The following is a 13,410-nucleotide window of genomic DNA, read 5'->3' as shown; positions in this document are numbered from 1 at the left end:
TGAGGCAAACATGGCCAATTTATTATGTAAATAATGCGAGGGTTGTTTTTTGTAATGAGCGGTTAACAAGTTTGAATTTCATTCATGCCGTCCTCTCGGCCGCTTTGTGCGTTGGTGTTGGCCTGGAGTGCGTGTGCGGGCGGGCTGTGGTCCGGGCTGAGGTCGCGCGCGCGGGCCTCGAGGCACGCGCTCGGCAGCCCAAGTCGGCGGCCCCGACACGCGATTGCGGGGCCGACTTGTTGAACGGCGCTCGCAAGCGACCGAAAATGCGGGGGCAACTGTTGAATAATTTTCTGAAAAGGTGCAGCGGCAGGCAGCGGCACAGGCGGGCAGGAAAAATCAATGGAGGCGGCGGCGGGCGCATGAGCGGAGCCTGGCGAGTTTTTCCAGCGTGGGTGTCGCTGTGCTGGCGCTGCGCCCCTCCTTTCCACCTAGGCAACACACCGAGGCGAGCGACCCAAGGGCCAGCATGTCGGACACGCGACCGGAAAAGTGGTGCCGCCGCCGTGACTGCCGTCCAGTGAAATAATCCACCCCCCGCAATGAAGCAACCCACCCTCGCGCTGTTGCTGCTGCTGGCGGCCGCCGCCGCCGCCTCCAAACCGGCCTCCAAGCGCGACTGGCTCGCTGATTTGCGGACCGACGAGGCGGCCGCCGCCGCGTGGCACAAGCGGAGCGACGAGCAGCAGCAGGCCGACCACCTGATCGCCTCCCTGGGCACCGGAAATTCCCAGTTCCTGCTGCGATCGCCCCGGGGCAACCGCCAGTACGACGTGCCCCAAATAGGTGAGATTGCACCCCGTGAATCAACAGTTGGCTCACCCTTGCCAAACTGACCCTGACCGCGCTTGTTGTTTCTTATAAAACCGCACTCTCCTGTATCAAAGTTTGTCTCGAGGCTTTACTCGGATAATATTGCGCACATGTTTATTGCACAGTCACAAGCACTGTCATTTTCACTTGCATGAAATTTATTCAAAATTCAAATATTCCCAAGTTTCCCTTTATAATTTTGTAATTAAATTTTTAAGTTTTAAAAGTAGAAAACAGCAAATTTTCAAGCAACCGTTTTGCTTAAAACATTTAAAAGATAATTTTCTTGAGATGTTTGTAAACAAATTTTTGAGTAATTTCCACGTTCACCGAAAATCTGCAGAACTTTTAAATGTTGTTGTTTGTCGAATCTTTTATTTTACATCGTAATTAATTTTAAATTCGAGAAAAAAAATGCGCTTTCAAGTATATCCACTTTATCTATGAACGTTTTGTGCGTTAGGATTTTAAGTACAGCTCCCAAACATTTTCTTTTATTCATCGGTCGGTCGGTAGGTAAAAGGTAACTTACTACCGCGGACACTTAGTACCCGGAATTTTAATACCCATCGTGGGGAGAGCCATTTACGATATATGTATCATTGAAATATCGAATCGTTGGCGACGACATTTACTACCCCGAGGAAAGAAATTGAATAGGAAATATCACATGATTGATTTATTTGTATTTTGATAAAATAACATTGAATGTAAAAATTAAAATTTCAAATCGTAATTTAGATTTTTTAATTATCTCTGCATTATAGAGGATGAACAAAAATTTAGGCAGCAGCATGCAAAAATATTTTAAAGTTATGTTTTTTTTTTAATATATAAAGTGAAAGTGAAATTATTACAATCATGATACTGTTAAAAAAGAAAAAATAATAACAAAATAAAATTTGGGTTTTAAATTACAATTTATAAATAAATTTTTGAAACATTCAGATATAAATAATAATTTTATTATAATCAGTGTTTTTTTTTATATTTTTAGTTATTGAAGAAGTAAATTAGATTACGCTGGACTAATTAAACATTTGATCATAATGGAACAGCTTTTAGTAATAAAATTGTAATTTTCTTACAATCTTTAGTATTATTAAAAACTCTATTTTGTTTTAGCTGTGGCGACCGAGTCTATTTTGATATTAAGCGCTTTAGCAGACATTTGCTAGTTTTAAACCATTTCTTATCTTTTTCAAATTTCAATTGCGGAGAATGAAAAATAATAATGTTCAGTAAATAATTAATTTTTTCAAAAATAAAAATTACAAAATTAAATTTCAATCGTTTAATAAAAATATTAAATTTATTTAAATTTTTTCTTTTAAAAATAAATAAATCAATCAAAATATGTAACTCTTGCGGTTGTAAACGATTCGATATTTGATCGATAAATCGCCCATAATGCCAGTGTCTCTCCCCACAAAGGGTAGTAAAATTCAGGGTAGTATCAAGTGTCCGCGGTAGTAAGTATCAGCAATCCGGTCGGGGATTGATTTGCACACTTTTACTTTGGTGGCGGAATAATAAATTTGAATTCGTTGGGCGCACAGAACGCAGCGAGCCCAAAATATCTCGGTGAAGGGGAGGGGGGTGCGTCAACGAAGGGGGGCGACGCAGCGCTCGCGGTGGCGAGACAAGCGGGCGGCCTCCGCTTGCTTTTGAACGCCTGCCAAAACGCTGGCTGACGTCAGGTTGTTGTCGTGCATGCAACTTGTTTGCACGTGCGGACTTGCAGGTCGGGTCATCGGCAGGGCGAAGGGCCCAGGTCGCGGGCCGCTCGATATACCAGCGGGCCGGGCGCCATTGGCTGACGGGCTCGCGCGTCACGATTTGCGTCATCCGCTCTCGTTCGCTGGCTGCTGGCGCTCGGGGTGCCCGTGCCATTGTTTCACCTGATGCTTAACAATAAAAATAATAAATCCCAATTAGGCGTTTGGGGCGCGCCGCAAAAGTTTCGGCGGCGCGTCGCCCAAGACGAATCGTTTTGTTTTTTCGTCTCGAAACTTTCTCGCTTCCTTCTTCTTTCGGGTAAACAAGCCGATTATAAATCTGGCGCATTAATTCGGCGCGGGGGCTGCAGGGCGGGTGACTGGGTGACGTCAGCGCGACCCAGTGACGTCAGAGGGCACCGCCGGTGTGAATGGAGCCGATCGAAGGAAGGAAGGAAGCAGGGTCTCTCGCTCTATGAACCACACCTCGATTCATGGCTCCCGCCGGCCGCTCTTTCGCTCTCTCTCTGTTTATACGTGACCACCGCGGACCCCTGCCGCCGATCGATTGCGCCAAACTTTTCCAAAGTTTCGCCCCTGACTGGCGCCGCGCCGGCCCCGCACCTTGCCGCTCTCCTGCTATAATTTTTTATCAGTCTGCAAAATAACTCACTCACTCACTCTTTGCTTGTTTGCTTTGCAGAGTGTCCGCCCGCCGAGGATGGAATGGAGCGCTTCGCATGTCCCACGCCGGACAGGATGGGGCGCTACCGCTGCATCGATGACCACGTGCTCTGCGATGGTTTCATTGACTGTCCCAACGGCGAAGACGAGGACCGTCAAGCCTGCATGTTCTACAAGACTGTGAGTTCAATTTATTATTATTTTTCCCTCACAATTTTCCACGTCATTTGCATGCGCCCATAAATCTCTGCCGATCGCATCTCTCTAGCTTGGTTTAGCTACAAATGGGCTCCTTTCTTCCCGAAACTGCAGAGATAGCGTGGTGTGTTTTTTTCCCTTCAAACTGGCCCCTTCTCTCTTTCTCTCTCGACGCCACGAAAGCAAAAAAATACGGCACACAACCGCGACGGATTAATAATCTCTTTGAATGTTTTTCCTGCCCCGCAGCTCTGTGGAGAGAGAGAGAGTAAAATAATCTTGCAGGCAGATTTTCGACTTTGGCTCGTTTAAATTGGAAAAGAGGATTTAAAATTTGCACCAGATGGTGCGCTTTTTGCGTCGGCCGGCCCTTTGAATTCTGAGCCGGCGGAAAACGGGATGAATTTGTTTGTGGAAATAAATTCCACTTTGGCGAGAACGAGGGAAAAAAACTCTCGTGCCAACGAAAATAGGTCACGTGCTCGGCTCCCGAGTGTTTTAACCTTTAACATTTTTCAACGGTTAGCGAAAACGATCCGCTCTCTCTTTCTCTCCAATTCGACGAAATGGGAAATATAATCAAATGATATCATCGTCTTTGACCCGGCGCGCTCTTCACTGGCGAAACAAAAAGCCTCTTAATTTGAGCCCCTTTCAGCGGAAAAAGAGGACGTGGAGCTCTTCTTGCGCTACGCCGGCGCTACTCTCTTCAAAAGACGACGGCAAAATACACAAGGCTTGTGACGTGCGAGCGGAAAAATTGCATGTACACGGGGCAAGTGCGCACTTCTTCTTGCGACGAGAATTTTGCTTCCGCAAAGTCTAGGTCGATTTCGAGCTTTTCCGCTAATTAAAACGACAAATGCCATTAATTATGGATGCGATGGCCGTGCGAGAGCCTTTGACGCGCCGCGCACGCATGAATTAGTAAAGGACAGAGGCGGCGTAATAACCTGAGAGTGGCCGCTGTGTTTCATTCACTCCGAAATGAAGAGATAATTAATTTAACTTTTACGACGGGGCATCGCAGTAAAACGAATGCTGCCGTCGTAAAAAGCTGCTGGCCTTTTTCTTTCCTCTCTCATGCCTCGCCTGCTTTTTTCAATTACATGCAATATGCTTTTTCTTGCCTGAATATTTCATCTCATTTATTTTCACAGTCGGGCGCTCGCGCGCGCGCGAATTCTTCCTCCAACCAACGAGACGCTCAGTTTCATTAAATCAGCGGCGGGTGAACGATTCTTTCTTTCATTCGCTCCCTCCATACTCTTTATGTACGCGTGTAATTTAATATCAAATTTTATAGACTTCGGGCTCGAAGCCCAATAATCGTATCTCTATACAATATTTTTCCGCTAGCTTTTCCTCTCTTCATTTTCTTCGGTCAGCAAAAAGCATGTATCAGCGAGGAGTTTTCTGTTGTGCGAGCGAGCGGACTATCACATTTCCATACAGAATAAATTTTTTCCAGCTTTGTATATTTGTGTTTTTATTTTGTATGGAGATTTAATGTCGTGCAGGGTATGCTGAGGGCAAAAGCGCCGGCTCGCCTTTCTTCTCGTAAGAAAAGAGTAGCATTGCTCACCATGCAAGCCTTTTTGCCAGCAGTCCCTCTTTTATTTCAATTAGGATTAGTTTCTCTAACCGAGCCAAATGCGTTCAAAGTGGACACAAAAATTATTTCGAAAGTGTCTGAATTTGGCTTGAAATTATCGCTATGTTCTCTGGTTTCCAGTCAAATTCATGTTTAGAAAAAATCTTGGTCCTAACACGTATAGATAAATTAAAGTTAATTGAAGTTAATTATTATTTTAATTATAAAAAAAAAAACTGAGGCCCAATAAAAAAATGCCATGTATGACAAAATTATGTAATTTTGATTTCGAGTAAATTTATTGGATTTTTGTAGATGAGATGATTTTGATTTCGGAAGTTTTAGCAGAATTCTTGCTATTGATGGTGCCGTTTTCACCAACAATTCCTTTTTTTAAATTAATTGTTTTCAACAATGTATTGTAACAATGCACATGAAAAAAGTATTAATCAAAATGAAACACAAATTATTCTCCATAAAAAAGAAATTTTAAGAAAAATTGCATTTAAAATGGCTCGTTTAAAGTTTAAAACATTTTATTCATCTAGTTTTTCATTCATGAAATTAAAAAATGTTTCAATTGATTGGGAAACGACCTAGAGTTGTAACCGTGTGTGCCGCATTCAGCCGAGAATTCGAAATGAGAAAATTTACAAGCCGTGCGCCTGCATTATTAGAGTAAAAAACCGAAAGCGGCCGGAAAGAGCGGTGGCGGCGCCTCACCTCAATGGCAAAGCGCTTGGCAGGTTTTGCGCTGCCGCGGTTGCACGCGATGGAAATTTTCTGTACAGAAATAAGTCGCCTCTGGCTTAAAATATCCGTGAGCTTGGAAATGTGGAGAGCTTATCAGGCTTTCGTCGACCCTTGAAAGAGTAATTGATGTTGTTATTCGTGAAAAAGGCAGCAAAAACCCGTGAAAAATTAATCACGTCCAGCATTGCTGATAAATCTAAATGGGCGTATTTAAAAAAATGAAATAATAATCTGCACGGAATGTGTTTTATAAAAATACATTCGCTCTTTGCAATTAGAATTCCTTACGGTTGCGGACAACGACACCCGCGTGAGTCTCTCATTTGCATTTTATGGCGGTTGTCAGCTGCATTTTTCCGATTTAACGAGCGGCGCTTTTGCAACAAGTCTCCGTGGCAGAAGCGACGCGCTCTCGTGTTTGTCGGAATACAAATAATGGGAATAATTACTGTACGCCATGAGCATTGCGGTCACGTACGGAAACAAGCAATGCACAATACAAACACACAGCCGCAGCCTCAGAATCAAAACAAACCAAATTGATGGCTGAAATTGACACATGAATGGCAAAGCTGTCTTTGTTTGCTCATTTGATTTTCGGTGGATTTGTTACAGTTTATAATAAAATCTAAATCGGCAGTAATTTTTCATAAATTTATTATCATTTTCATAAAAATCTCCCTAATTTTTATACACCTATTTTTTTCAATGTTCAGCAATAAAGTTATGAGAATGGGTTTCTATTTTTGTGCACAAATAGGAGATTCCATCTCGAGAGCGAGTAACGGCACGAGAGTCATTTCGCTAACTTTCACGAGCGGCGTTGAAAAACTCGCTTCTAATTTTGAAATAAAATTTAATAGGGCGTGCTGCTGCGATTCGATCTGCACTTCCTGCGCCGCCCCACTAACTTGATACTTCCACAAGCAGCTCTGTAAATACACTCGGGCATGCTTTTTAGTACCTCCGTGCATAAAAAGCGGTGGAACGAGCGGAATTTTCCGGGGACACGCACATGTTTGCTCGCTCTTTATGTTTTATTTCCTTTCATTGGCCAGCGAGAAAAGAGAGATCAAACTGGTAATAAAAGCGCTGTTTTGAATAAGAATTCCTCTTTCACCTCTGAGCGGAAAATTATTTGCATACTGATTTGGAAATAAGTTTTAAAACAATTATAAATGCACACATTTAATTAAATAGAATATTTAAAGTATGACATGTGTAAAAAAGATCAATAAAATATACTTTTATATCAAGTGATAAAAATAAGGATAATAAACAATAAAATAAAAATAAGAGAAATGATTCATTGTTAAAAACTAGAAAAAACGAAGTGCATGCAAAAAGAATCGAATTGGAAAAATCATAAATATTCATGACACTACAAGTGCAAAAAGGTCAAAAGTACAAGCCGAAATATGTCTGAGTTGCTAGTTAATTTGTGGCCACCACCACCAATATACCAACGCCAGGCCTTCCGCTTATTACTCAGAAGTGCAAAGTTATCAAGAATGTTTGCGAAAAAAATCTAAACCGCGCCGCTTCTCCCTCTCCATCACTTTTTATAAGAGCTAAGAAAGACAAAGTGCAAAAATGTCTCAACCTATTTCTTTAGAAAATAATGAAATATATTTTCAGTGAATCTCTTCAGAAAAATAACATTTTTTTTTTAATTTGATACATAAAAGAAACACGTCAAAACAGGTAAAATAAATTAGTGAAAAAATTACCAGTTCGCTACTTCTTTTTTTGCAGTCAATTAAAAAATATAAAAATGAGATTTATATATTATGATATATTTAATTTAATTCGCGGTCTACCAATACGCATAGAGTGGAAAAACAATGAAAATAATTTATTAATAAAAATTAACAAATAAAACAGATACTTAATATTATATTATTATGTTAAGTAATTAAATAAGTATTCCAGTATAAAATTATCTTATTTAAAAATGATTTAATTTAGGCTAATAGTTCTTTTTGTCACCAACGTTAGTGACGTTTATGGTATAAATTATTCACCGGTGCGATTCTGCTCTTATGTTTGCGCAAACAATATTGATTCTGTTTGATATTTGCTTTCCAATAAGTGGATGAAATTTGAATAATTCCGGACAAGCGAAAAATCCTAGAAAACGAGAAATATTCAACAAAAACCATTAAAATGCAAAACGTGTTCTACGAAATTGCATCGGAGGCTAATTTCCATGAAGACAAACAAGTGCTCGTCATTTAGCGTGGAAATAAAGCGGCGATGCTGAACAAAGAGTGTTCGGCAGCAGCGAAAATTCACCAGGGATTTTCCGCTCTCAACATTAAACAATCCATCTGGGAACAAAGCAGTTTTGTTGCAGAGCACGCTGGAAAATATCAAGCCCAAATGCCATTTGTGAGCCTTTGTTCCAGTGCGCGAGCGAAAATAAACACGAAATTATTGTTTTTCCTTTCGTCGGTCGCGGCGGCGAAAAGGCCCTTCAATTTCCGCAGGTCATTACGCAAGCGATCATCCCCCCCCCCTCCGCCCGCGAGAGGCACCTGCACCCTCGGCGGTCACTGCCTGCACCCAAATGTTTGGACAGCCACGCCGCTGATGGAATTGAATGGCAAAAATAGCTCTTCGCCGGCGAATCAATAGAATTTTGTTTGTATTGCCGGTATGGGGCGCACGACGGGCGGACACACAAATTGATACCATTATTACTGGGCTGATAGCTGGCAAAACACAAACGGCTCTTCTGCCCGCCGCTGTGGTAATTCGAGACCATCCAATCGTCCGCCTATAATGGTAGCGAATTATGTTTTGCCACAATGAAACCAGAAGGCCCCCAATTTGAGTTTATCGGGACGAATTCGTCGTTTAATTTGGACACGACCGTATTTCTGTTTTATCCGAGCTTTTCCTTGTCAAGGAAAACGTGCGAAAAATTTTAAGCAAGCGGGATGTATCTTCAGCATGGACAGCGCGTAGCTCGGCCAATTTTCCACCAATTGAGCCTGTATTGAGACGGGAGGCTTTTCCTGTCACCAAATTAACTTACGGATAAAATGCCTTGTTGCTGATTGAGAAGGGAATTTAGGCCGTTGCGGGACTAAATTGGCTTAGTTCTGCGGATAACTATATTATTTCCAAAAAAAGTCACGGAATAAAGACTTAACTTTGTTACATACATTGGGTCAATTTATATATAAGAAAAAGTCTCCCTGCATGGGCAAAATTTAACCTTTCAATCTTCATTTTTTTTTTCAAAAGAACTTATGAACTTAATTTAAATTATTTGCTTAAAAATATTTAGGTTGATTTTTGTAATTTATATTTTCATGGTTGTTGGAAGTTAAGTTTAAAATATGAATTTACTAATCTTTTTCCCATGTTTTCAATGCAGTTCTGCCTTCCAGAATTTTTAGAGTAAAATTTATTAGGCCATAATTATTATCCTTGAGCTTATCAGCTGAAAATTAGACTAATAATTAAAATCAACTTGACAATTATGCAATGAATGTAACCCCTCTATTATAAGGATATATTAAATTTAAGAAAATTGAATAAATTTGATGAATAATTTTAATAAAAATATATTGTATTTATATTGTATCTACATTTGAACTAATAAATTTTTATGAATGTAACCATAATTTATTTAAAATTATAGTTGCAAATTGTGTTTATTATTATTATTGTAATTATATTACAACTTTTAATTTAAATTATTAGTAAAATTGATTTTAAAAACTGAATAAAATCCTAATTTCTTGACAATAAACTAATATATTTAATTATAAAAATTGATTAGATTACGATTTCAGTTGTAAAATTTTTACTTTGCTGGTTGCTGTTTTTAAAACTGAAAATATTGTATCAAGCATGGCGTTCCTCGCATGGCGTATTTATAGTAATTTGAGTTAAATGGTAGATGTACTAAAATTTATTTGCTTCTCATTCAACGATCAGCAAATTTGGCGCCATCAAATTTATGAACACTCAAGTGATGTAAAAAGAAATGCTATTACACTATATTATAGATCATCAATAAACCTGAAGCCGCACTCTAAACGAAGCTATTTCGGTCGTTCGCACGCACGCTTGGACCACATTTCGGCCAGGTCGTTTCATTTTTAATGACGCTCAATGTGTCGTGCGCATAGTCAATAAACTTGTTACGTTTTGGGCTGGCTCAGTTTAATGCCGTCGAAATATATAAACGCAGCGGGACAAAGTTTGCATTATAAGGCAATTAGTGCCGAGAGTGAATAATGAAGCAGCCAAATTAGCATTTTGTTTTGCGTTTGCGGAAAAAGCGAGTTCCTTAATTAAATGTCAAGGCTCCCATTAGAGCCACCTAATTACTTCTCTCCAAAGTGCACGGCACGCCGAGGGAACGAACATGTGCACTCGGCGCGCGCGCTCGTCAAAAAAGAACGGCGGACGGCGGCGGCAGCCACTTCACATAGCAGTGTTGAGACTGCGAATTTCACGGCAATTTCATGGCTCAAAAGCGATTTAATCAGGGCCAAATTTCATTACCGGTATGCGCCATGGCCCAGAAGTTTGGCGCAAAATCTCTCCGCCTTTGACCTCTTTAAAATTAATGAAAGAGGGCGAATGCAAATCCGTAAATCCACAGCCTCGACTGAAAGGAAAATCTTCAAAAGGAATTTTTTATGGAAATATTGTCAATGAAACGAAGAAAACGGATCTTGCATGAGCTTTTAGCATCACTTACAATTAGTTTCCGCTTGGATGTGCAAATGAAATTAGAAAAGCGTGAAATCTAGATATGGGAAATAAAAATGATTTTTTCTGCCTAAATAGGCGCCTATTAAGCGAATTTTTCAGCTGAAATAATTAGCACATATGGGAATTTGTGGCAATTTTTGTACAAATTTTGATAGGCTGCTTATTAATTTTTTTAAATTTTAAATGGGCTATTTTCTGAAAATATGATAATTTTGAAGGAATCGAGTATTTTCAACAATGGTGGTTACGAGTTACAATTTCCAATTAAAGAATTCCCAAAAATAGCTCCTACTGTTGTAAAGACCTAATTTTGCTATGTCAATAAGTATCAATTAACTCAAATGTATAATTGGGTTTTATGTAAAATTTATTTAAATAATTTTTTTTTGGTTTATTTCCTTACATTTTTTACTAAAAAACTAGTCATTTAACATCTACATTAAGTATATCACGTCCTTAATGATTTTATTTATATATTTGTTGAATGAATTAATAACTTTCAACATATAATTCATTTCAGTTTATTTACAAATAGCAGTCTGAGCTCATTATATACTTAAAATGAAAATTATTTTCCATTGACAAGTAGGTTAAAAAAGTGGTCACATGTCTAGATAAAAAGTGGATAATGGCAACTGGGGCAGTGATAAACTACTTTGCCATCCCTCGTGACATCTCAAAATCAAATTACTAGGCAATCCGCTCCACGATAGAGTGAAGCAGGTTGCATAAACTCAAATTGAAACCAAAAGATGTTGTTTATTTTTACAAACGTTACATTCGATTTTTGAAAAAAAAAAAGAATTTTGCTAAAACTTACGAGATCAAAAAGATCGAATTCTTAACATATTCTCAGAAATAGGGGAATTTTTTGTTATTATTATTATTTTTTATTCTGATCAAATTACTAATTAACTGATAATTGTTTTGTTCGATTGTTGCAGACGAAAGCGCACCTAGACGTGTTGGCAGACGCGCTGCTCCGCTGGGCGCGGGGCCGCTAGACGCGACGCCCGCTTTTGCAGTTCCCGAATGAGCTTGGACTCAGCCCGCAACTCCTTGACCGGCGTGACCTGCCCGCACGCGCCCTAGTTCCGTGTCGCTCTTCCCTGTCTCTCTCTCTCTGTCGCAACCCGCCGCCGCCGCGGCCTGTGTGCGGCCGCTGCCTTGGCCGCCGCTCGATGTTGGTCTGTAGGTGTTAGTCGTCGGTGTCTGTCTCTCGATGTAGCGTGCGCCGGAACGCGCCGGACGCGCAAGGCTGGACCGCCCCGCCCGTCGCGGCCGACGGCCAGTGGCCAGCAAGACCGGTCGGGTGATGAGCGCTCCCGACACCGCCGCGTCATCCTCTGAGCCTCCGACCCGTGCTTGGCGCGTCACTGGTGGCCGTGCGGGTGCGCGGGTTGCGCGTCCGACGCTACGCAACATGGCGCGCGCCCAACGTCAACGCTCTTTCTTTCTCGTGTGCGGGGCCGCCGTGTTACTTTCAAAAATCTATCGACGAACCACTGCGAGTGGATCCCGATATCAGACAAACGATTCTCGCAGCAGTCCACGCGCATAGATTCTCGCTCAATGATTCTGGCGAAACGATTGTTGCTTCTCTAACGATTCTTCATATTTCTTTATGTATTATAATTTTTAATGAAAAAAATTATTTTCAATTGATCCACTCTAATGTTTTTTTTCCATAAGTGAATATTTTTGTTAAAAAAAACTCCAAGCAATTCACAACTTATTATTTATGGACTTATGCATGTAGAGCATTGTTTAATTTCTTATTTTTAAAAGTTTTCACATAAAATAATAAAATATTTAGGTGCTCTGCAGCTGGCTTTATTTCAAATGTAACTTGTAAGGAGCAAATTCAAAGGTTCTTAAATTTTAAAATGATAACATTTTGTTTGGTTTTTGTTTTGAAAAAAAAAAACATTTTAAAATTAAATTATATATCGTAGAATAAGATTAACTTATGCATATTATATTTAATTTTTTTTTTAAATTTCATTTTATTTTTACAGTTAAAAATAGCTTTTAAATTCCGTTTTCAATACAAATTAAATTTATTGGAAATTGACAAGTCGAGAATCGTTTCACGAGAAACTTTGCGAGAGAATCGTTGCGCGAGAACCGACAATCGTTTCGCCAGATTCAATGCTCGAGAATCTTTGCGCGTGGACTGCTGCAAAAATCAGTTCTCTGATATTGGAAGCCACCCTCTGTGTCCCGACCGCGTCTGGATGGGAAAAAAATTAATGTTGCACCTCAAATGAAAATAATGTAAACCGAAAACGTTTCGAAACGCCGAAAGCCACTCGGATCGAGGTGATCACTTTTTCATTTCGGTCCGAGCCGGTTTCGCCGCGTTTCTCGCCGAGACAAGCCACCCTGCACTCTCACTTTCTTGTCTCCCCTGGAAACGCGGCGCCAGTTTTGACGACAGAAACGTTCCGGTCGGGAATGTCGGCATGTCGGCCCCCGAATGATCTGTCTCAGGGTTTCGCACCCGCAGCAATAAAGTAAGACGACTTTGGTTCGTTGGCTCGTTCGCACCCTAACTGCACCGGTGTCGGCGGCCCCGGCGCCGCCGACCAGCACTGCAATACAATGTGATACATTCCTGCCACTCGATATTATGCACTGCGCGCACTCTCAATAATGCAAACGCTTATTATTACGAAAAAAAGTACTCAACCAGGCCTAGGCTCCCGTTGTGATAGATGTGTTTTAAGTGTGTGGTGGCGCGCGAGTCACGCCCGCCGCAAGGAGTTGCCCCCCTGTTGCCCGGACTCTTTTTACGTGTGCGTGGCGATGCGTGCGTGCGTTGCCGGCGGCCCCCGCCCGGACCGGCGGTTCGCTGCCCGTTCTCAGGGCTCGGCCGGCGGCGGCGGGGCCGTCGCGCGCCCCTCGGCGCGG

At 41.1% G+C, this 13,410-nt stretch overlaps 1 protein-coding gene across 1 annotated transcript; it reads left to right on the top strand.

Moving 5' to 3' along the window:
• The first annotated feature begins 452 nt into the window (after nt 1-452).
• LOC132202246 (uncharacterized) lies at nt 453-12,434 on the top strand. Its single transcript, XM_059629042.1, has 3 exons — nt 453-786; nt 3,235-3,395; nt 11,442-12,434. Exons 1-3 carry the CDS (start codon nt 543-545, stop codon nt 11,499-11,501), a joined length of 465 nt encoding a protein of 154 aa, XP_059485025.1. The 5' UTR covers nt 453-542; the 3' UTR covers nt 11,502-12,434.
• Nucleotides 12,435-13,410: the final 976 nt, after the last annotated feature.

Source organism: Neocloeon triangulifer, unplaced genomic scaffold, assembly GCF_031216515.1.
Source record: "Neocloeon triangulifer isolate White Clay Creek 2 clone unplaced genomic scaffold, ASM3121651v1 ptg000015l, whole genome shotgun sequence".
Taxonomy (NCBI): Eukaryota; Metazoa; Arthropoda; class Insecta; order Ephemeroptera; family Baetidae; genus Neocloeon; species Neocloeon triangulifer.
Note: the sequence above shows the minus strand (reverse complement) of the source record. Positions and strands in the feature narration are given on the sequence as shown.

Bases quoted from the DNA above. Each gene is read 5' to 3' on its own strand.
- LOC132202246 (XM_059629042.1), top strand. From the start codon at position 543: ATGAAGCAACCCACCCTCGCGCTGTTGCTGCTGCTGGCGGCCGCCGCC. The intron at 787-3,234 runs GTGAGATTGCAC...TTTGCTTTGCAG, and splicing joins GTACGACGTGCCCCAAATAG to AGTGTCCGCCCGCCGAGGAT. The intron at 3,396-11,441 runs GTGAGTTCAATT...CGATTGTTGCAG, and splicing joins CCTGCATGTTCTACAAGACT to ACGAAAGCGCACCTAGACGT.